General features: G+C 38.4%; 1 protein-coding gene across 2 annotated transcripts in view; it reads left to right on the top strand.

Moving 5' to 3' along the window:
* WDR72 (WD repeat domain 72) overlaps positions 1-8528 on the top strand; it is a 212070-nt gene extending 203542 nt beyond the window's left edge. For both annotated transcript variants that reach the window (XM_004755388.3, XM_004755389.3), the window contains exons 19-20: positions 640-744; positions 6165-8528. In XM_004755388.3, the coding sequence (XP_004755445.1) occupies positions 640-744; positions 6165-6220 (161 nt within the window). In that variant the 3' untranslated portion in view covers positions 6221-8528. The remainder of the gene's footprint in view (positions 1-639; positions 745-6164) is intronic.
* Positions 8529-22290: the final 13762 nt, after the last annotated feature.

Raw genomic sequence — 22290 nt, 5'->3', positions numbered from 1 at the left:
GATTTCTGTGCTCATTCCCGTTTCTGTTCGTAATTCCTACTCAGAAGATGATGACAAATTATCTGAGGTCACCATTCAAAACACTGGCCCTACTTATTAATCATTTGCCAACTATTTATTTTCTATCTTAAATTTTATTTACATAGGGCTTTTTTTTTTTTTTTTTTTTGACATTTGGAGTTTCTCATTGGATGAAAAAGAAACAAAATGCATTTAAGTATTCATCAGCTGTGATTTGTGTGACAAAATGAACCACCGCATCCATGCAGAGCTGCTCTAACTGACCAGCCCCATGTTCTTCCGTCTGTGTCCTATGGCTGCTAACTGATGATATTGTTTTAGATTTATGCATTAAAAATACGATTTCTACTTCGGAGGGATTGCTTTGTTACTTTGTAGCTTTTAAGCTGATGCCATGAACTTATTTTTCTTGTAAGATAAAGTCTCATCTATAGATTTTTCAACTAATTACATGTCTGCCAATACATACTTAGAGGATACATTTTATTTCAACTTATTATTTGTGTTTACATAGTGTGTCCCTGGAAATATCTATGGAACTGAAAGGAAATATTTTAATGGTGTTTATTACTACTTTTTCATTGCTCTCTCTTTTCTTTCTCTCTCTCTTTTTAATAGCTCCAGTCAGTCCGGTCAAGCATGACAGCAACTCAAACTCGGCAAACTTCCAAGACACCGAGGACATGCCTGACAGATGCGTCTTGGAAGAGTCTGAGAGTCCAGGTGAAAGCCATTTAAAAATAGTCAAGTATAAAATGATAAATTTGACACAGCTTTGGGGTCCTTGGAAGGGGTGGCGGGGAGGACATTGTAATGCTGTTTTCTCGTAGCAGCTGTGCTGTCAAATTAATGGTCACCTCCAGGGGTCACGGTGTGGAGCTGTTACCTTTGCCTCTTTCATCAAGGATTCAGTTGGAGGAAGTACAAAGGCTTTATGACTGAGAAGGGAAGCTGACACTATTAGTTCATTATCATCAATTTTAGGCTAAACTGGTTAATAGAGGCCGAGATTGAAAACTGGAGAAATGGCAGCATTTTAAGTATTTCAAGTAATGGGATGGAGCGGAAGTGCAGAGTTAAGAGAGTCTCAGATGATAGCCGTCATTACAGTCTACTCACCTGTCTGAATACAGCTCGCTAACGGGACCAAGGGGTTTTAGCATAGCAGTAATGGACTCTGGATGGATCAACTGTTGAGAACCAACAAAACAAAAGAAAGTAACAACCCTTCCTCATGCCATCAAATTTACCCACGTCCCAAGTTACTTAGGTTTGTATTTTCTTTGTAGAAGGAATAGACAGAAATGTAGCAGAAGGATAGAGCCAGAAGCCCTTAAGCATGGATTTTTGTTTCTGTTTGTGGCTTGTTTCAAAACATGCCTAGTCTTTAACAACTAATTAATCAAAAGAAAAAAAAAAAGTCCTGTGGAAGTCGAATGAGGTTCCCAGATCACTACAAAGCCCTAAGGTACTAGAAGGTACCTTATTACCATGAGTGAAAGGGTTAACTCTTTCCTCCCACCGTACGTTTTCCCTTCCTGTTTTCTCCAGCTGCTGTGTACCCCCGACCCTCTTGCATCTTTGTGTGCTGATCCTTGTATCAGATTTTTGATTCATCCTCTCTGTGGCCTGTCAGCTTAGTTAAGAGATTTCCAAATCTTGTAGCCTTCGCTGACAGGGGGCAGCTGCAAACAGTCCCCTGATCCTTCCCCGAGGAGAGGTACTGAGATTTAATTTTCAGTGAAAGGTGCAGCCTGCAATCTATGTCAGGTCCCCTAAGTCATCTCGGAACCCCAATAGGCCCGGTGGCGATGGCATTGTATTTCAGTTCCCTCCACTAAGCCAAGATTCCTCAAAAGATGTACTGCTGCCGTGTGTCTGTTCGGAAGCGCACTTCTGCCTCAGCATCCCATGGACCTGAGAAATGGCATCTTTCTCGCCCACAGAAATTTTTAATCAGAAACTGAACCCCACCTCCTGCCATAATATCTAAAACACAAATGTAGGTTAGTCCCACTCCGAAAGGGAGAGGCCGGTGGTAGCGTTAAATGTCTATCAGACTATTTTAAAATTGCTTTTAGTTTTGACAAAAATTACCTAATTTTGACTACGTTTTTAAACTGTCTTCATATTCCATATCAACCCGAGGCAGTTAAATCCCTGAGCCAAGTTTTCACCTAAGTGTTCATTGTTTTTGGCAAGAATAGATTGGCTTTATGTCATCTCAAAAGTAGAAAAGATTTCAGGCCTCCCTCTGCATGAGTGGAATTGTAAAATTCAAATATTGCATAGCTTATCTGACATAAACAAAAGGATATATCATAACAAAGATTAATTAGAAAAGATTGGTACTGATAAAGGATCTTAACTTAAAAAGTGAGTACTGTTCTATACATCGGACATCATTAAACTGGTAATAAAGAATGAATTACTCTGGCTTTTTCCTCTGTCCATTCCTGCATTTTAAGACATCTTGCCTTATAGGCCTAGAAACCTCTGGAGAGTTCACTACTGGTCTCACTGCCTTCCACTGAGAATTTGTGGCTTGGTTGTCATGGAGACATCGTATTTCTCCAAGAATTGCTCATATTGATCCGTGGCCAGGCGTAAATGGCCAAGCGAGTGTGAGGAATAAAGGGGGCTGGGCAGTCCTATAAAATGACCAGGGCTTGTGGGTTGGAAATAAGCTCATAGCAAACACTTAGGTAAAAAGAAAGAAGCAGTTTTATTTTGTTTCAGGATTTCTTTCTGCACTTTGGGCCATTGTCTTCTTTCACTATGAACTGAAAGAAACTTGTTAGTCACTTGTCATGTCAGATCTTTGGTGCTTGTCCTGACACAGCTGTCAGCCTTCCAGCTCTGTGCAGTTCAGGGACACACAACAAAGAGGCAATGACATGAATTATTTATTGCTCCTTATGTGGATAAAATTCTGTGATAAGAAATTAAGACACTTCTGACAGAGGTGCTTGTTTAGTAAGAAAGATTTTGATGAGAGAGTGCATTTCCTTGAAGTATGAGCATTTGAGAAGGAAAATTCTTAAAACAGAACACGAAGGAAGAAGGTATGTGAAATTGGTGGCGTGGAGGGACTTTTCTGCACCGTGAAAATATGATTGTCCACTTCTCAGTGTCCAAAAATGAACTAAAAAAATACCAAGCCATTCAAGGGGGGGGGGGCTCCAAAACTATAAACATTACTTTGGTGGTTGAGTTCCCTCTGTTTACCAGGTGTGAGTGGGGCTCCTCTGGGAAGCACATTTAACCACCTTCGTTAGAAGAGAAGGCAAATTTGGGGCTTCTAAGGGACAAGCTTTGGGAAGGTGTTGTCAGACCAATAGAGGTACTTCACTAGCTAAGCTTGTGATTGCATTGGTGTATTTGTTATTCCTTATATGGAGAGGAGTACATTGTTCTTACCATTTTCACCTGGCATATTATCGCTCACTTAAAAGTCCTTTTTAATATTTTCATGTCCACGAAAAATCCCCCATTACAAAGCTGAACGTAGTCAGTCTTCTAGCTTTAATGGATATTGACCTTACATGGTTTTATCTATGCAACTCTAAATGACTAATATATTTATTACATCACTTTTAAAGAAAAAACTAGTTGTTCAAATGGCATATGGAAAATGAAAACAAAAAATCATTTTCCCATCCAAGCACAGTTGAGGAATATTGCCTCATATATTGTTCTTTCCAAATAAAATCTTTTCTTTGCAAATCCCCTGAACATCATTTTCCTTTGCCCTTAGAGTTTCGTATCGTGGATACCAATTCCTTTCCATATGCAGAGAGCAAAGGGATGTTGAAGCACAGAAAAACTTTAATAGTTTACTTCTTTAAAGGGGAAGTTAAAGTTTTCTAAACATTGATGCAACATTTGAAAATGTCATTAATGAAATCAAATTTTTAAAGTTTATACACAAAATCAGATTGACTTTAAGCATTGATTATCTTTGAATGCAATGGGTTTTAAAGTCAGTCTGCAGATTGTTTATTTTTTCATTGACATCACTTCTCCAGCACTGAATTGACGAGGATGACCCATGTGTAAATGGGCCGTAGTGTGCATATAGGTCACAATTTAGAGGACTGGTGGAGTGGTTGTTCACCTGGTCTCTAGAGCACTCTACCTATTCATCATGCCATTGTGATCTCTTTATTGGCTCAAGCTGTATACCCAGGTGAGTGCCTGCAGTCCATTAAGGTTGGCAAAGCAACTTTAGACCAGAGCATTCTTGTTACTCTGACCCTGCTAGTGAACCTGGAGGTCTTGTCTGATAGGTTAAGGTCTCCCTCAGCAGTGTCTTTTCTCTGGAATAATTCATTAGAAAAGAGTTTTGACTCACAGGTGAATCCCAGATTGAAGTTTCTGGCTTAGCTTCTGTGAAGTCTGCTTACTTCTTCACTGGCATTTATACATCCCCAAAACCTGTGGGAATAACTTTGATGTCTAGTAATAGAAGCACCGAGACAACATTGTGAACTTACAGCTCCCCTTTTTCAGATTTTAGGGCCATTAGGCTTTCTTTCTTTGGTTCTTTCAAGCCTCATCACTTCTGAATCTGAAAGATGCTATCACAAAAATAGTTTAGTGCAGTCTTTTGCTGGTTAACTTCTTGTTAACTGCTTCGTGCACAGTGAATAAAGCTCAATTCCTATTTTCCCAAATCATAAAAAGTATTCCTTTTCCCCCATCTTTGCACTCACGATGATAAAAAATTTAGTGTGACATTCACAATTTTTAGCTGTTAATGAGAGACCTTGGGCTTTTATCACCTTATTGGCTTGGAAAATTAAGAATTTTACTTCCTAGTGCACTAGGGACAGTGCATTTAAACATAGCTTTGGCTGAAAATAGTAGTGACAAGAAAGAGTTTGAAAGTACAAAAAAAAAAGGCATTCAGTAGCATTTTCACATCATTCTGAAGTAGTTTATAATCAGTATGCATTCTGCCATTAATAGAACATTTTAGTGGTTTTTATATAGCACGTTATGTGTATAGATCTATATACATCATTGTCAATCAATATTGCATTTGCATGAATCTGATGAACAAAACTAGATTTCTCATAGTTTCCACGGGATGTACTACATTGCAAAAAAGCCAAGGTGGAGTTTTTCTTTTTTTCTTTTACTATTCTAGCTCATGAATCAACAGCAAAAATCAGGTAACAGAAAGTAGGACAGATTCAGGACTAGAGTGTTGGAGATGGCTGATGATGATGCATGAAGCAGAAAAAATGTGGAATGTGTGAGCAGCCCGTCAATCATAGCTATCGAGAACACACTTCTTCTTAGGGTTAGTGCTAAAAAAAAAAAAAATGTCCTGGAAGGAGTAAGGACAATTTCTGTAGTAAAAACACATAAACCCTTTCTTCTATTTAACAATATCAACATTCTTAAAAAGTTGCCCATATGGAAAAATATAAGCATCAACCTAATAATTTTTAAAACATGTAAAATTCTAGGCTTATACACACACACATATGTTTAAGTAAAACAGATACCCAGCTTTTTGAGTCTTTGCCAGTAGGAGTGGGAGTTACCATGCATGGTCATGTTATTAATATAAATGTATTTAGAAATAGTTTGCTCAGGCACAGTTCTCCAGTATGTTTCACAGTCAAAGTAATTCAAATCAAGTGATATTTTTTAGCCTACATTAACAATCATTCAAGTAGTCTGAGAAATAAATGCTTTTCTGATTCTATAATTCGAACCATTTTCCAACTAACATTTATAACATTTGATCCTAAAATTGCAGTTGTGGGTTTCTCTGAGCAACTGAGATATTTGAAATTTATTCATTTCTAGCCCAAATCACCTTGTTGAAAACTTTCATCTTTGTTGGCCATTAAAAGAAAAAACAACCTATATTCATAATGTATGCAATTAAAATATATTTACCTGAAGCCTAGTTTATAAGAATATTTTTATTGTCTTAACATGTTGTATTTCAGGATAGAAAAGAAATCTAGAAATCCTAGGTAGTTCTCTCCTGCCTTCATCTCTTTTCTCAGTCCTTCCCTTCATCCTTCCCTCTCTGTTTTCATTCCTCTCTCGCTTTCTTCCTCCTTCCCTCTTTCTTTCTTCTTTATTTCACCATATAACCTGATAATCTATTTCCTTTCTAGGTAAGCCAAGGCATCATTCATGGATAGCAAAGGTGTGCTCCTGCAAGCTGTGCTGAATGGAATCTTATCTATAGGAATTGGACTTGGACAAATGATGAAACCTAAACATGCCATTTGTTTATTGTTGTATAAAAACTGTGCTGTTATCAGTCAAGTTACTAGATTGTAAGTAGATTTGCTAATACTTCGGAAAGAGTGGTTTGAAAATGTAATTACTGACCGAAAATATCTGAATTGATCTAATTTTAGAAAATCATTGTTGCAATCACCTTGTATTCCTGATTCTTACTTTCCTTTAAAATTTACAACAAGGAATGCTAGGCTGCAGACACAAATTTAATGCTGTCTTAGATTTTCTTCCATCTTTTCAGTTGGTTCATTATAGGAGCAATGTTAAAACCACATTGCTTTTAAATATTGTAACATATAGCCCTTCCAAATTTAATGCTGCTTCAGTGTATTTAATCTAAAACTTTACCAGATTTATTCGATTTGTTAGGTTAGGGCATTTTGTTTTAGTATATGCTTTAATATGGATTAGTCACCCTGCAGTAAATCTCATCAAAGCATGAAATGTTGTCAACAAATAGCCAGGTCCATTGAGTCATCAATTAGCCCAAATAAGTGATAGACAGTATAACAGGGACCAATTTTGTGAGGTCAGACTCATTTGGACTCCTAATGATATAGAAGCTAATGTCTTTGTTGATCTTGTTAGCCATACATATGTGAACTATGTATTTACTTAGAGCACATAGCTGTTGATCCATATTAAGTATAAACTCCTGCAGTTCCTTCCCCAGAAAGTAATCTGACTGGCAGGAATTCTTAAACTAAAATATGCAAAGCAATATGAATAGGAACAAAGTGCTCATCTACTAAGCCCCTTAGTGAGTGATTTATTCATTGTGACCTACGTTGTATAATTCCCGGATTTACAGAAGATCATCAAAAGATTATTAGTGTGCCTATGGACACAAATATTGCCTAATTCATAAAAAATGGAAATGAACTGTTAAATATATGATCTATCTATCTATCTAATAGGGAAGTGCTAATCACGTCAATCTAACAAACATATTTGAGGACAGTAGCATCAGGTTGCTGGGTTGCGGTGGGGAGATTAGAGAAGTATACGTTGGAATAGCATGGTCTCCACCTTTAAGGAACTTATAATTAATGACTGACCTGGATGAATATATCAGGACATAGACACCCAGTGAGTGTGACTCCTTTAAAGCAGACATAAATCTGTGTTCTTTTTGTCCCCCCTAAAATATGATGTCATTGCTTGAAAATACTTTTGAGTTGTACTTCACAAAGTAAAATATTGTCAAAATGAATAATCATGGAAAATTGTCATCTTTTGAAAATCATCATATATAACTCCCCTCCCTCCCACCCACATACACACACATTGGAAATAGTCCAGAGCTACTTAGAACAAGTTTCAGAATAAAGGAAGGTAGCAGGGTAAGCAATGGAAAACATTTTCTTACATGCTGGTGTATAGGTTCTGAAGCCCATCGCAAGAAGGAATACCAAGAACATTTTTGATGATGGCAATATCAAATATGTACATATTCTCTCAAGAGGGCAATTTTAATAGTTAAAACTTATTTGGATGTTCAAGTTCTGGTATACTTATTAAAAAATAAGCTTCTCTGTTTTTATAGCGGGGCTCTATTATTCCCTTTTCAGTGAAGATTAAAAATAAGTTTAAACAGTTGCCATATTTAGCATTTCCCAGGTCTAAGGAAACCAATATTGAATCCTTGATAAATATTTTATGATGTCACCAGATATAGGAAATTAGAACTGGCATAACCCTGACATTACTAAATGAGATTTTTAAGATTTGTTTTTTGGCATCACATTGTGCAATTGCTAAAGTTTAATAATTCATATTAAATGACTAATTATAATCTTCTTTTATCAATATGAATTCTGGAGGTCAGCACCATTAACTATTAAAATTTTTAATTCTTAAAATTAGAGTTTTAGAGAAAGACATTTAAATCACATTCTCAAATACCCATGTGCAAATGTAGACAAATCTGCTGGTCTGTTCTTGATATTGACTAATGTTCAGCATGTTTCAGCAATGTCTCTTGTCAGGAGAACTTAAAAAGCAAGTTGCCACCCAGTTACCTGGCTCAACGACATGGTGACCCTAACCTCTTGGTACTACAGCTAAACACCCAAAACTGCGGCTTCTTGAATAGTATTTATCCTTTCTTGGCCTAGCCTTAGGTAATAAGTGGAGTGATTTTCTTAGCAAGCAGCTCATTTGTTTGTATCCAGAGTCTTCCTTGCTGTTCTAATAAATAACTCATTTAAAAAATCGTCTTGTGTCCTCTTTTGGCATTAACCTTGGTGACATTTTTGATTATCTATTTTTCTCCCCAAGGAATGTCATATTTTCAAATTTGCAAGTAGGGATTCGGTTACTCACTGTGGAGTTTTATACTGGCTGTATTGCTGAGGAAAGACTCTGGAAAGAATGTGAAGTTAAAGGCCAAGCCCTCGCCACCCAGTTCTGATAGCGCAGCTAGAGCTCCCACCCAGGGCTTGGGCAAAGACACTCTACAGGATGGTTTATGGAAAGCAGTTTGAACACTGTAAAGCACTTCAAATATAAGGTAAAATTTATAATATTATAAACACACCAATAAGCAACTTCAGGCCTGAAACATTCTGATGCTATTTTAGAAACTAAATTAAGGCTACTTTGACTATGTCACTATTAGAAAAACGATACAAAAACATTTTGCTGTATATTAACATTCTATCTCTAGATGGTAGTATTTGGGGTGATTTTCATTTCCATTCCTTGCACATTTTCCTCCAATGTTCTATATTTTTTAAAAAGTTATAATTATTCAAGTGAACATTTTAGAAAAGATAGTGTTTCTCTTCAATCTTTAGAGGGCACATTATAATAATTGAATTTTTAAGAATAAAGTTTTATGCTATGTTTAAAATGCTCAGAATACATTAATTCCAATTGATCTTGAAATCTTATTTCCACAGAATGGGCTTATTCATGTAATTTTTAAAATTTTATATTGCACACAATTTGATTCCACACTTATTTAAACACATGACTACATACACTTTGATTCCCCACAAAATCTTATTGTACATGTCAAGTACCCAAAGTTGCGTCTAATTAAATAGGAAAGTCATTGCTTTGTAAATATGTACATAGTGAACATTTTAAAGTAATTTCAAAATAGCATGACCAAAAAAGTTGCGAAGTTAAAGCTGTCTTGGGTGCTTTGTGTACATTGTCCCCAGACCATTTTGTGCTTTGATTTCATCAGCAAGGAACCTACAGATAGCATGTATGGGAAGCGCACAAACAAGAAATGAGTAAGTCTCCCAATATGGGCATAGGCCACTGGGGGTTTCCATCCAACCTGCGACCCTTGGAAGAAATGGCAGGTCACCTCATCTCATCTCACTGCAGGACAGGGACTTCCCTGGCATGACTCCCTCCTGTCACCCTCATCCCAGCCTTCTCAGACCCCATTTTATTGTAAATTTTGATATCATGGCTTTGGGGTATGCTTCTGACTTATTACAATATTGTATTAAAATATGTTTATCCCGATTGCTGAGTTTTTTGCCATCCCCTGGTCTTGTGCCCTGTTCATTAAGTCTGGATCGATTCACCTTTATCCCAGAAAGTATACTGCAGGTAAAGAGACTGTGACAATTGCATCATTATGAGATTATAATGATACAGATGGTAAGAAATAATTATTTTAACATCCTGTGAAAACGAAAGCCATAGACCATTGAGAATGTTTGAAATGGCTTACTTCTAGCAGTATATAGGGGGAAATTCTGGGCGTCTAGGGTTCTTCCTTTTGACATTGTTTTTCCAAACTCCTGTTTCATTGGACAGAGCATGCCTTCCGATCATCAATTTTAGGGATCTTTTCTGTCTTCAGCACACTACTAATTGGAAAGGTATCAGTGATTTTTTCATTCAAGCATCTAAGGTTTTAAACACCAAAGGTAATTTGTACAGGATTAGTTTAACACTGCAAAGTACCAAATGCCGGCAGAAGACCAGTATTCATAACATTAGGCAATAGCAATAATTAGTTGGTACGTGCTTGCAAACCTATCATTTCTTCACTTCGTAGTTATTTTAATGGTAATTATCTGTAAGGTCCTAGTTAGTTTTTCAATCTTGCGTGTGCATTTTCTAGGGAGAAGTTGTTTTCACAAAGCCCCAGTAACTGAGCATTGTGTCCTCAGATTATGCCATCTAAGATAAAAGGACTGTCTATGATGTGTTCTTGACATATCACAAGTTTCCTTGAGACCTTTAAAGAAATTTTCTGTTAATTGCACAGTGGGGACTACATTTTCTAACAGAAATAATCTCTCTTATCTATATCAAAAGAATTCTCCCTTCTGTGTTATCTCCATTTGTATCAATTTGTAATCACAATCAACAGAGAAACGGTACTTTAATTTTTCCTTTTGTGTTTTATAAAGAGTGCCAGGAAAAAAAGAAAAGGAAAGAAAGAACGGAACTTAACACTGAGATTAAGAACCTCCATTCCATCCCTAGAGTAGTCCTAGTCAGGGGATCAGGTTGCACTTAGGGTTGTTTTTATAATAAGGAAGATATCCGTGGATCCGCCTCTATTTCAAATAATGAGTATATTTCCACCAATCTAAGCAAAATCATTTGGTCCAATTTCTCTAAGAATTGGAGATAGGAAGTGAAACAAAAATATAAAATACTATAATTTCAATTATGTTTGGGATAGTAAAGTCAAAGAAAAAGACACATGAAAAAATATTCATCGTTTGGGGATTTCTAAAGTCCATTCCTGTGGAAAGCACACTTCCGCAGATTCCTGTCTGGAAAGGTGTTGGCTTTTGTTTGGAGTCTCCCTGCCATGTAGGTGGCAGCAACACTCAAGGCTAGGAATTTTCTTTCACATTCTCTTCGCTCTAGTCCAAAACATATTCTTACTCAAAATCCTTGTGGAAGAGAAAAGGTTTAAAGTGTAGAGACAAATTTCTCTATGTCCTCACACATCTTGAAAGCACTATTTTAAGGTTGTGCTAAAGCAGTTCCCATAATGTGAAAACATTCATCATTTCCCTTAATACAGAAGTCAGGTTCTGCCCTCACACATGTTGGTAGTATGATTCTTTTGTTTCTTTATTTACTAGGATCTTAATTCTTTACCTTCTCTCAAGCTCGAGTTTTCTCTGAAGAAAAAAGAACAAAACTCTGCTTTCTTCCACTACCACCTGAGCATTTCTGGGAAAAAGCAAAATTCTGTCCTGTCATTCTTAGCGAACCTCCAAGAAGCCGGGGTATTTAGGTAAATGTGGACAGAGTTTCCTTTTGTCTTCCAAATGAAGCAATTTCCTCTGATTGCTCTAAAGAGAGGAGCCGGCAGTCAAGCTAGTTCTGTGTGCCAATCAAAGGAACACTGTGTCCCAGCAGAGAGGCCCAGGGCCCCTGATCTGTGAGGCCTGAAGACAAGCAGAGGACACAGAGGTTGACAGGGAGGGTGTTGCGTCATTGCAGGGATGTGGCTCACCGCCTGGAGGAAGGTAGCAGCTCCTGGCCCCAGGCAGAAATGAAAGAGGGATGCCCACCTTCAGGCTCAGAAGTTTGTTCTTACTGGAAACTAATTAGCAGTGAGAAGTTCTTCCATTTCTGGCATTTGGCTAAAATTAGTACCTGTTAGAGCAAATACAGGTAGCTTTGGTGAAGGCAAAGCTTTGGTGAAGGTAGAGTCTTCTTTTTACACACTGTCGGTCAACATGTCCAAAATCCCAGCCAAATACCTACCTTCCAGGCCCAGGGAAAGCGCATAACAGTTAAATCCCCAGGCTCTGAGGAAGTCACTCACTGAAGGGTTTGGGAAGATGAGGAGAGGGTTCTATGTCTAATACATTTCAGTCTTGTTTATACCACTTCTAACTTCTTTTGCCCTTGATCACTTCCCCCAACTATCTATGTAATTCAGTGCCAGTATTTTTCATTGTAGCAGGCACTGAGCATGAAGTCTGCTGTGGACGCATTGTGGCTCAGCTCCTTTAGTTTCTCGCGCTAGCTGTGGCACTTTAGAAAAGGAATTCGTGTAATGCTCCGAAGCTCAATTTTCTCATCTCTGCACTGGGACTAATAATTTCAATTTCTCAAGCACCATCTGCCTGTACTATTGTTACTGAATATACTATTACAAATAACTGAAATCACTGTACATGCCCCAAATGCCTATTTTTATAATAATCTTAATTATGGTTCCATCATAATGGCACTCCAATGCATGAACAAGCTTTTTACTCAGACTGGGGGAGCATTTTGGCATAAACAAGCTAAATAGGCTGTCTAACAGAAGTTTCTTCTTTTAAAATGTTTCATGTTAACTGAGTACTCCCAGGATCAAGGGCTAGTTTCAGTTTTCAACAATTTATTTAAAGGTCAAGGCTTTCCCCAGCTCAGTGGGTAATAATAAATAGTAAATGGCACATAGTTTTTCTTCTGGGTCCTGAAAGATAATCCTCTGAGAATGCTTTATGTCAGAGTGGGACAGGCCATGGTCCATCTAAGGTTGTACAAAATGACAGGTAGCTTTTCTCTTTACTTCTATCAGTCTTCGTATTATCAGATGACACTAGCAAGCATGTTTCTATAGCTTTACATGAGTGTGATGAATAGACCAAACCAAAACATATAAGTACTTATAAAGAAGTAAACCACAACTTAGGAAGTCAATGAACTCCTGAAAAGATTGTGTCTAAAACAAAACAGTCTACATCAAATTCTACCTTCCCACTAAGGTTGGTATATATTAGAAATGTTTTCCTAATAAGTAAAAATCTGAAAAGTAATGAATAGGTCAGAAAACCTCAGTCAAGGAAGGGTTGAAGTGGGGTGACCATGGCATCAGAAACATCAAACCACGATAGAATGTACCTGGAGAAGGATGCTTGTCTTTATTTTTACTTTAATAAAGTTTGGCGAAATGTCTTATTACATATTATTACTTTTGTTCCCTTCTTTCCTCCTCTTTAAGTGGAAAAAAAGAATATTGGTTAGGAATAATAATAAAATGACTACTAGGATTTTCAATTAAAATGGCAAAATGAAGACACATTTATGTCTACCCTCTCCTAAAGCTGCATTGGAATACCGGGATAAAAGACAAAAATCCAAAGGAAAAATAGAGAAGGGGGAAAGGAATAACAACAGCAAAAATTTAAAAACTGGAAAGTAAATAAATGCTATAGAGGGTGATACCAAGAAGTCAGAAGCTTGGTGCTGCAGAGCTCCTTAAAGCCTCAGAAACTGGGAGTCAGCTGTGATTCTTGCAAGTGGGGGTATAGGAAAACTATTCGAAAGAAAATTAATCTCCTTGATACCCACCCCCATTTCTCACTCCAGCTGACACCGAGAAGTTCCCTCCCTGCACAGGTTAAATAAGAAGATTCTGAATTCAGAATCCTAGGCCCAGCTGAGAGCCAGGATATCATCCTGAAAACAAGGGAGGAGTAAAAATCTGTACACTTGGGAGGGTGTGGATGGCCACACCCTCACCCAGCTCCCTGCTGTTTTGCTGCAAAGATGTTGATAACCGTTCTTCTTAACACTGGACAAGAGACAGATGAGCCTTTTATGATAAAATAACAAGCCTGAGGCCCACAAGCACGTGAAAAGATGCGCAACATCACTAATCATTAGGGAAATGTAAATCAAACCCACAGTGAATTACTACCTCACACCCATTAGAATGGCCACTATCAAAAAACAAAACTAAACTAAAACAGAAAATGACAAGTATTGATGAGGAGATTGAGAAATTGGAACTCCTGTGCTATGTAGGTGAGACTGTAAAATGGTGCAGCTGATGCAGAAAACAAGAGAAATAAAATTACCATATAATGCAGCAATTCTTCTAGAGAGTATAGTTTAGATATTCCAAAAGAATATCTAAAAGCAAGATCTCAGGGAGCCTCAGTGGCTCAGTGGGTTAAAGCCTCTGCCTTCGGCTCAGGTCATGATCCCAGGGTCCTACGATCACACCCCACATCAGGCTCTCTGCTCAGCGGGGATCCTGCTTCCTTCTCCCTCTGTGCCAGCCTCTCTGCCTGCTTGTGATCTCTGTCAAATAAATAAAATCTTAAAAAAAAAAATCAGGATCTTAACATTATATTTGTACACCCATGTTCATAGCAGCATTATTCCCAAAAGCCAAGGGGTGGAAGCAACCCATGTGTCCATCAGCAAATGAATGATAAACAAAATGTGTATTCATACAATGGAATATTATTCAACTTCAAAAAGGAAGGAAATTCTGACACATGCTACAACCTGGATGAACCTTGAAGACACTATGCTAAATGAAAGTAACCAGTCACAAAATGACAAATACTGTATAATTCCACTTACTGAGGAACCTAGAGTAGTTAGAGTCATAAAGACAGAAAGTAAAATGGTGGCTACTGGGAGAGGGAAGAGGAGGTGGGAAGGGAGACTGAGGAGTTGTTTAATAGGTATAGAGTTTCAGTTTTAGAAGATGAAGGTGTTCTGGAGATTGGTTGCACAACAAAGTGAACATACTTACCATTACCAAAGTGTACACGTAAAAATAGTTAAAATGGTAACATTTACACTATGAATATTTTACCACAATTTTAAAAATTAAAAACAAAGCAAAACCAGCCTGAAGAAAAAAGACCTACAGAGTCTGACGAGCTCTTTCAATGAAACATCATAGCCAGAAAACCTCATAGTGTAGCCCCAGCACTCTAATCTATACCCAAACAGAAAGTGTTTCTGTGCTTCACTAGTTGGAAAGCCAGTATCACCAGATACATAAAGAAAGTTTTTAATACAAAAGAGAGACACCAAAACAAACATGCTGAGACAGCAAAAACAAGCCATAGAGAATATTATAAGAAAACCCCAAACATTTATAACTGATGGGATCAGAGAGATAAGAGAGGAAATTACGTTCAAGAAATAAAGATACGTTATTAAAAAATTCACAAATTTACAAATAAGTGCTAGCATTCAATTTTTCAATTCAACACACCATTTCTTCTATTTCTACTGTGTGCCAGGCACTGTTCTAGGCATTGTGAATACAACAGTAAATGAAACATACTCATTCAAAAGCTAACAATTTTTTAAAAAAAAAAATGTTTGGAAGATATAATTGGGGAGATCTCCCAGAAGGAAAATAGGAGAGTCAGTAAGAAAATTTCAAGATCAATTCAATGAGAGGTCCAATATAAAAAAAAATATTAATGAGAGATCCAGAAAGAATAAACAGAGAAATTAAAGGGAAGAAAATTATGGGGAAAAAAAATCAAGCTAACTTTCCAGAAATGATGAAACAGATTCTAGATTGAGAGAAGCCATAGTGGTTTTGTTGAAATTGATGAAAATGACTCGTTGTGAAAGCATATTCTAGTGAAAGTTCACAACACTGGAGACACAGGGATGATCTCACAAACCTTAGAAAAACAAAGAGAACTTTTGCTCAATGTGAGTGATAGGAAATCAGAAGGGCATTAGATTTCTCAATCGCAATTCCAGACGCCAAAAAAAAAAGGGAGCAGTGACTTAATATCCAGTGAAAACCATTTCCATCCTAGAATTTGGTGTTTTGCCACTTTATCTATTTTGTACGCCTTATCTCATAAAAAATACTGGAGGCTGTAATCCACCTACAAAATGGAGTAAAGCAAGAAAGAACAGCACATGGAGCATGGGAAAGAAGGAAATTGCCCAGTGGACAGTGAAGCCGTGAAGCCAGATGGCATGTCAGCCGCGGCATACCTGCCTGGAGAGCAACCCGGACACTCGTAGCGAAAGTGAGGACTCCAGTAAGGAGGGCTCCAGAACAGTGCTGGGGCGCCTGACTGTACTGAGAACGATTTTAGGGTTCTATCGATAGGCTTGGTGAGGCACTTGGGACAGGGATTGTATATGACAGAAAACTAAGCAACTGAAGAGAAAGGGAGAAGAAATGTCATCACAGTGTATTGCATGGTCCAAGTGTGAATAATACCAATAATGATTATTACAAAGTGATTATTACTCTAATGAGAGAGAGAGAGAAGAGACATAGCTAAGGAATCACTAAAATTGAGAACTTTGATTAATCTGAAATAGCAGGTACATTCCCACGTTGCAAATTTAAATGTTGGTAGATTGAATTTATTCACAAGAAGAGTTCATCTCGGCTCCTTGAGGGTCTTAACCTCTGCTTGCCCTATCCGCAGTCCTATCTTTGCATCTCTTTGGTCCTCTGGGATCCTAGCTCAAAGACTCACATGGGTCATGCGGTTCTTCTGAGCCCCAGCGATGTGACCCATTCCACGCTCTCTGACCACAGCTGGCTGTGAGTCCGTCTGCAGAGGGATCCAGCAGTCATGGCTTCCAGGCAGGGGATTTTCCTGCACATCTGGCCATAGTTGTTAATGATCCTCCTCGGTAACGTGATTAATGAGCGTAATGTGTGATTAATGAGCGTGAGATAGTGAAACTTTTAACAGCTGAAAATAATATTGAGTATGTAGCTCAATATTAAAGGGGTTTTTTTGGATGGCCTGTATGAATGTGGGTCAAAACAGTCCATGCTTCCTCATCATCCACTGGACTAGAAGGTCACCTACATTTGTGCTTCACAAAAATTTACCACAGCATTCTTAGACGGAAAGCACAATAGTACACAAAGTAGCCTTCAGATTTCTCTGGTGCAAGGTGAAATTCCTCTGGCCTCTCGAAGTGGATCTTTAAAGAGTCACTTAAATTTTGCACATACACATTTGTGTTTGCTAGATACAGGAAAGTTTAATAGCTAACATTTACTGCCCATTTTCTGTGTGTGTTATGCCTAACAGTTTACACGCAGTTTCTTAATTAATCTGTAAGCCACTTCATGAGATAGTTTCAATGCTCATCGTTTAGATGGGGAAACAGAAACACAGAAAGTAATCTCCCAAAGACCACACAGCTAATAAGCAGTGACAAAAGCATTTCAATATTACGGAGTGGTTTGTAGGCATGCAGGGGCCACATTCAGACTCTGGAATCATTTAGAGCACTTTAGTACTTTATCTGTGGTTCCCAGTCTTTCATTAGGCTTATGAGAAATACAATGTGAAAGGCATGAGTCTATTTTATCTACTCTTCATTCATTATGGTAGAAACTAGTAGAATCAAGAGCAAGAATGTCACCACTTTAAAAAAATACTAAGCAGCAAATTATTAATGTGATTAAAAAGAAACAAGACATATTCTCATCATTCCAGCACTGATACTACAAACACCTTTGTGTCAGTGACCTGGAAGCCCTTGGAGAAGGGCCGCGCTTTGGAAGCAGTGGGCTTGGTCTAGGTCTTCTTTTGTTCCACTACCAGTGAGCTTCCAAAGCCGCACAGATTCCATTTGTTGAGGGTCTATCAGGCCTCAGTCACTCCTCTGAGCTCTGAGAGTGATATCTGATTTACCCTCCAACGGAACTCTTTGAGGCAGGTTTTAATCTAATCCCCATTTTACAGAAGAAAAACAGTGATAGAATAAGTAATTTGCCTAAGATCGCACAACAAGTGAATCAAAGTGATGAGGGAACAGAAGGCTGGCTGAGGACAAAAAACAAGCTGACACCCTGCAACCTTCCCCCACCCCCACTCCTGGGTGGGACATATGTGATATTCTTTAGGAACCTCCCAACTATCTTAATGTTAACACCTTGCTAAGAATGAAAAAAGCGACCTTGACAATGGCAAGTCCTCTGGTATCAGGTATCCTGTGGGTCCTCTTCAGTATATGAAAGTTCTATTGAAACCTCCCTTCTTCCTTACCTCCCCCAACACCATCATACACAACCTCCCACACCTCACAGCCCCCAGGGTTGCAGCTCTTTCTGCCCACGGGTCCTGTCCCCGTGCTTTAATAAACCACCATTTTGCACCAAAGATGTCTCAAGAATTCTTTCTTGGTCATTGTCTCCAGACTCCCCCACTGAACCTCACCTATATTCTGAAACTTCATCAATAGGACCAAGAAAGAGGCTTGCAAGCTCAGAGGGTTGGTTTCCTCAACCCATGCTCTTAACCACTATCTTACATTGTTAAGCACCTTCAATACCTTTGGTCCTCACATCCAACAATATAGTAGCCAAATTTAATAGCCATTTTCAACCTTCCATTTTTTTAGGTGTCTGTGGCGGTATATGCCTTACCACCCATTCCCACGTAGAACTTTGCAACAACTGCTTAACTATGTTGTAGGGTTCAGTGGGTAAACGTGCTCTTCTTGGAGCCCTCAATACGATGCGCACCCAGGAGCTCTCCTGCACACACAAGAGGTTTTGACCAGATAAATGGTCTTTTGAGTTAGAAGAGTTAATTGGAATGGACTTCTCAGCCAAGATACCGAGATGCTTTTATGCATTACATCAATGTCTCTCTGTGGTGTTTTTTGATCAGAAAAACAATTTATGGATGATTTTAGCTCTTTCAACAAAATTCTTAGCTCAACTGTCGAAGGCAGAGATTTCTCACCCTCCACACTATTGACATTTCAAGCCAGCTAATTCCTTGTTCCGTGAGGGCTGTCCTGTGAATTGGAGGCCATCTAGTAGCCTCACTGGCTTCTGCCACGAGAGGCCAGTCAGAGCCCCCCAGGACCCCCTGCAGTTGTAACAACCGGAAGATCTCTAGACATTGCTCAATGTCCCCCAGGGGGATAAAATGCCCCCAGTAGAGAAACATTGGTTGAAGGTAAAATTCCTCCTATGTAAATTCCCAATAAAAAGTTCATGAAGTGTTTTATTGAGCTTTATTTTTATTTCTGAAAAATATGTGCTAGCCTAACTTCAACATACAATTTACTCGGATTATATTTACATCCACTGAGAGACCAAGAAAAACTAATCACTATATTTTTTCCTCTTTCCTTTTTCTTTTGTGTTTTTCAATGCTTACTACTTCACCTAACTCTTATCAGCTGGTACCTTCAAATCACGTGCTCCTCATACACCTCTTCACGTCAAACTCCAGGAACCTCAAGCCAGTATATCCAATATTGAGCTCATTCTCTACCTCTACAAGTGTTCTCTTTGTTTCTCACTGCCAGTGTAAAATTGATCTCCAAATACTTTTTTTTCTTTGGGATTCTAAATGGCTCCCCAATCTGTCTTTTGGCACCCTCAGTTCAGACCTGTTTCTCATTCAAATTGCCACAGGAGCCTCCTAACTAGTCCTTCTGCCTCCAGTTCATCCTCCGCATTCTTGCTCAGGCAATGCTCTAAAATACAAATCTCATTCCTTCACTCCTTTATTTATTTTTTTAAAAGATTATTTATTTATTTATTTGACAGACAGAGATCACAAGGAGGCAGAGAGGCAGCCAGAGAGAAGGGAAGCAGGCTCCCTGTTGAGCAGAGAGCCCGATGCAGGGCTCGATCCCAGGACCCTGAGACCATGACCAGAGCCGAAGGCAGAGGCTTAACCCACTGAGCTACCCAGGTACCCCAATTCCTTTAAATATAGTGCAGACCCCCTTAGCAGGGCTGGTGAAACCCTTCACACAGCATCCCTTGCTTTCTACCATCTTAAAAAATAAATTAGTGGGGATTACATTTGCTGCTAGAATAAAGGCACTATGAGAACTTGAGCCAGAAACTAAATACATAAAATGTGTTTTAGATCCTCTCCTACTGAAGTAATGGCTCCTAAGTAATAGACTTAGGATGTCAGCTCCTTCAGGTGTCTTTTACATTAGAAAAGATGTGAATTTCAGTACAAACTCCCAGGTCTGCCGACAACCCAATTTTATTTTCTCTGTAAATGAACTTAATTTCTTTTTTTACATTTTCCAATTAATTTTTCCAGGTAGAAGAAACAATCTCAACTGGCTCAGCTTTTCCACCTTTTTAATGTTACCTCTACGTTTTGAGAACTTACTTGGATGACCACATAGCTTTTAGTGCAAAGTAGGACACTTTTTTTAGTGAGAAGAACCACTATTTAAGAGTTTTGCAACTACTATAAATCAGGAATATCTCAGGAAAATGGAGATACATAGTTGCCTTTGCCTTAGGTAAGGTTGATGTAGTAGCTAAAGGGTGTGTGAGTCTGTGAAATATTCAGTCATCATCTGTCTATATTAGATGGACAGATAATATTATATCCAGATACAACAATGTCCAGAGTGGGGGAAAACCTTTTGCCTTATAACTATCTGGTCTTTTGTCATCTGTTCATACATATCTCAGCCGTTTCCACCCTCTTCTAGCAATAGGCATCTTCTAGCAATAAGCATCTCTTTCTGTCTGGCTCACTTTCCGCTCCTTCCAAGCCCCACTGAGGTGAACAAAATGACTTCAATCTCCTGCACTTCATTGACATGGAACATGACTGTCTTAGGCTTTTCTACTCAACTGCGTCTATGTCCTGCCACATGCAAGAAAGCTCTGTGGAGCTTGCAATCCTCCTGAGTTCTACCTCAAAATCCAGATAAAGCTCTCCAGTTCTTGAATTCTGAATTTTATCTCAGGTTTCTCCCCACCCCCAACTAGAAAATGGAGTATGGATGAGACACAGGATTGCTTTTTAGGAATCTACCTACTTCTGAGTTATTTGTCTTCTCTTTGCCCTTATCCATGTAATCTTTGCCCCTCTGCCATAGATAGCCTGACTTGTCTATTTTCTCTGATTTGTTTTTCGTGATATAAACATTATACCCTAGATATAAAAGCCTTATTGAAACTCAAAGGTGTTTCCTTTCCTTGTGTGTTTTGTCATCTTTCTCCTAAGACAATAGATGCTGTTGACAATAAGGGGAGGGGGAAGCAAAATGTGTAAGAAATGACAGAGAGTAATACAACTCAAATTCTTGATGAGTATAACACAGTTTGTTTGTTTTTTGTTTTTTCATTTACAGAAGGCAAATGATTTCTAGAGCATAGGAAAGGAGTAGGGGAATTGTGATGGTTACTTTTATATGTCACCTTGGTTAGGCAATGGTGACCAGTTATTTGGTCAAAAATCAGTGTTGCTGTGAAGGTATGTTTTAGGTGTGATTAGTTTTTAAATAAGTAGACCTTGAGTAAATCTGATTACCCTCCAGAATGTGGGTGAGCACCACCTAATCAGTTGAAGACCTTAAGAATAAAGACTGTTTCCTGAAATAGAAGGAATTCTTCCCAAGACTGCAACATAGGAACCCTGCCTGAGTTAGCAGCCTGTTGACCTTTCCTACAGATTTCAGTACTAAAAAAGAGAAAGAAGAGATTTTAATTTTAATAATAAACTTTAATTAACCCCATGTATCCAGAATATCATTGCAACATGTAAACAACATAAAAATAAATGAGATTTTATACTCCTCTTTTCATACCAAATCTTCAAAACCCTATTCATATTTTATACATATAGGACATCTTAATATGGACTAGCTACATGTGGCTAATGGCTAACAGATGGGACAGCGCAGATCTAGACTAAAACATGTTATGAAAAAGAATTAAGGAGGGGAGCCTGGATGGCTTAGTCGATTAAGAGTCTGCCTTTAGCTCAGCTCATGTTCTTGGGGTCCTGGGATGGAGCCCCATATTGGGCTCCCTGCTCAGTGGGGAGTCTGCTTCTTCCTCTCCCTCTGCCCTTCCTCACTGCTGGTGCCCTTTCTCTCTCAAATAAATAAACAAAATCTTTCAAAAAAATGTGCAAAGAGTGAAAGGCACTGTCTCTTTTCATGTCTCCTTTGTAGGAGGGAGGACACTTTCCCAGAAGCCTCTATACAGCATAATTCCCCTCTCAATGACTGGGACTGCAAGACATGCATCTTCCTAAACTAATCACCGACAAGATAATAAGGGTTAACAGAATTCTCCTAGATTATTCGAAAGTACAATGGATTTGGGGGGACCAAACACAAAGGCTACCACACCTCTGATTAAAATCAATAGGTGAAATTCACTACCAACTGTAGTGAAAACATGGTAATATTCATAACCCCAGAATTCTATAAAAAGCTGCCATTTATTAGCCCCAAACTTCACTTGGGTGATATGAATTTATAGCTTGACACATACACATGAAATGATTTAACTGCCAATAT

Source organism: Mustela putorius, unplaced genomic scaffold, assembly GCF_011764305.1.
Source record: "Mustela putorius furo isolate JIRA1106 unplaced genomic scaffold, ASM1176430v1.1 tig00003898_pilon_pilon_pilon, whole genome shotgun sequence".
Taxonomy (NCBI): domain Eukaryota; kingdom Metazoa; phylum Chordata; class Mammalia; order Carnivora; family Mustelidae; genus Mustela; species Mustela putorius.
The sequence above is the reverse complement of the archived record's forward strand: the minus strand, read 5'-3'. Positions and strand labels throughout refer to the sequence as shown.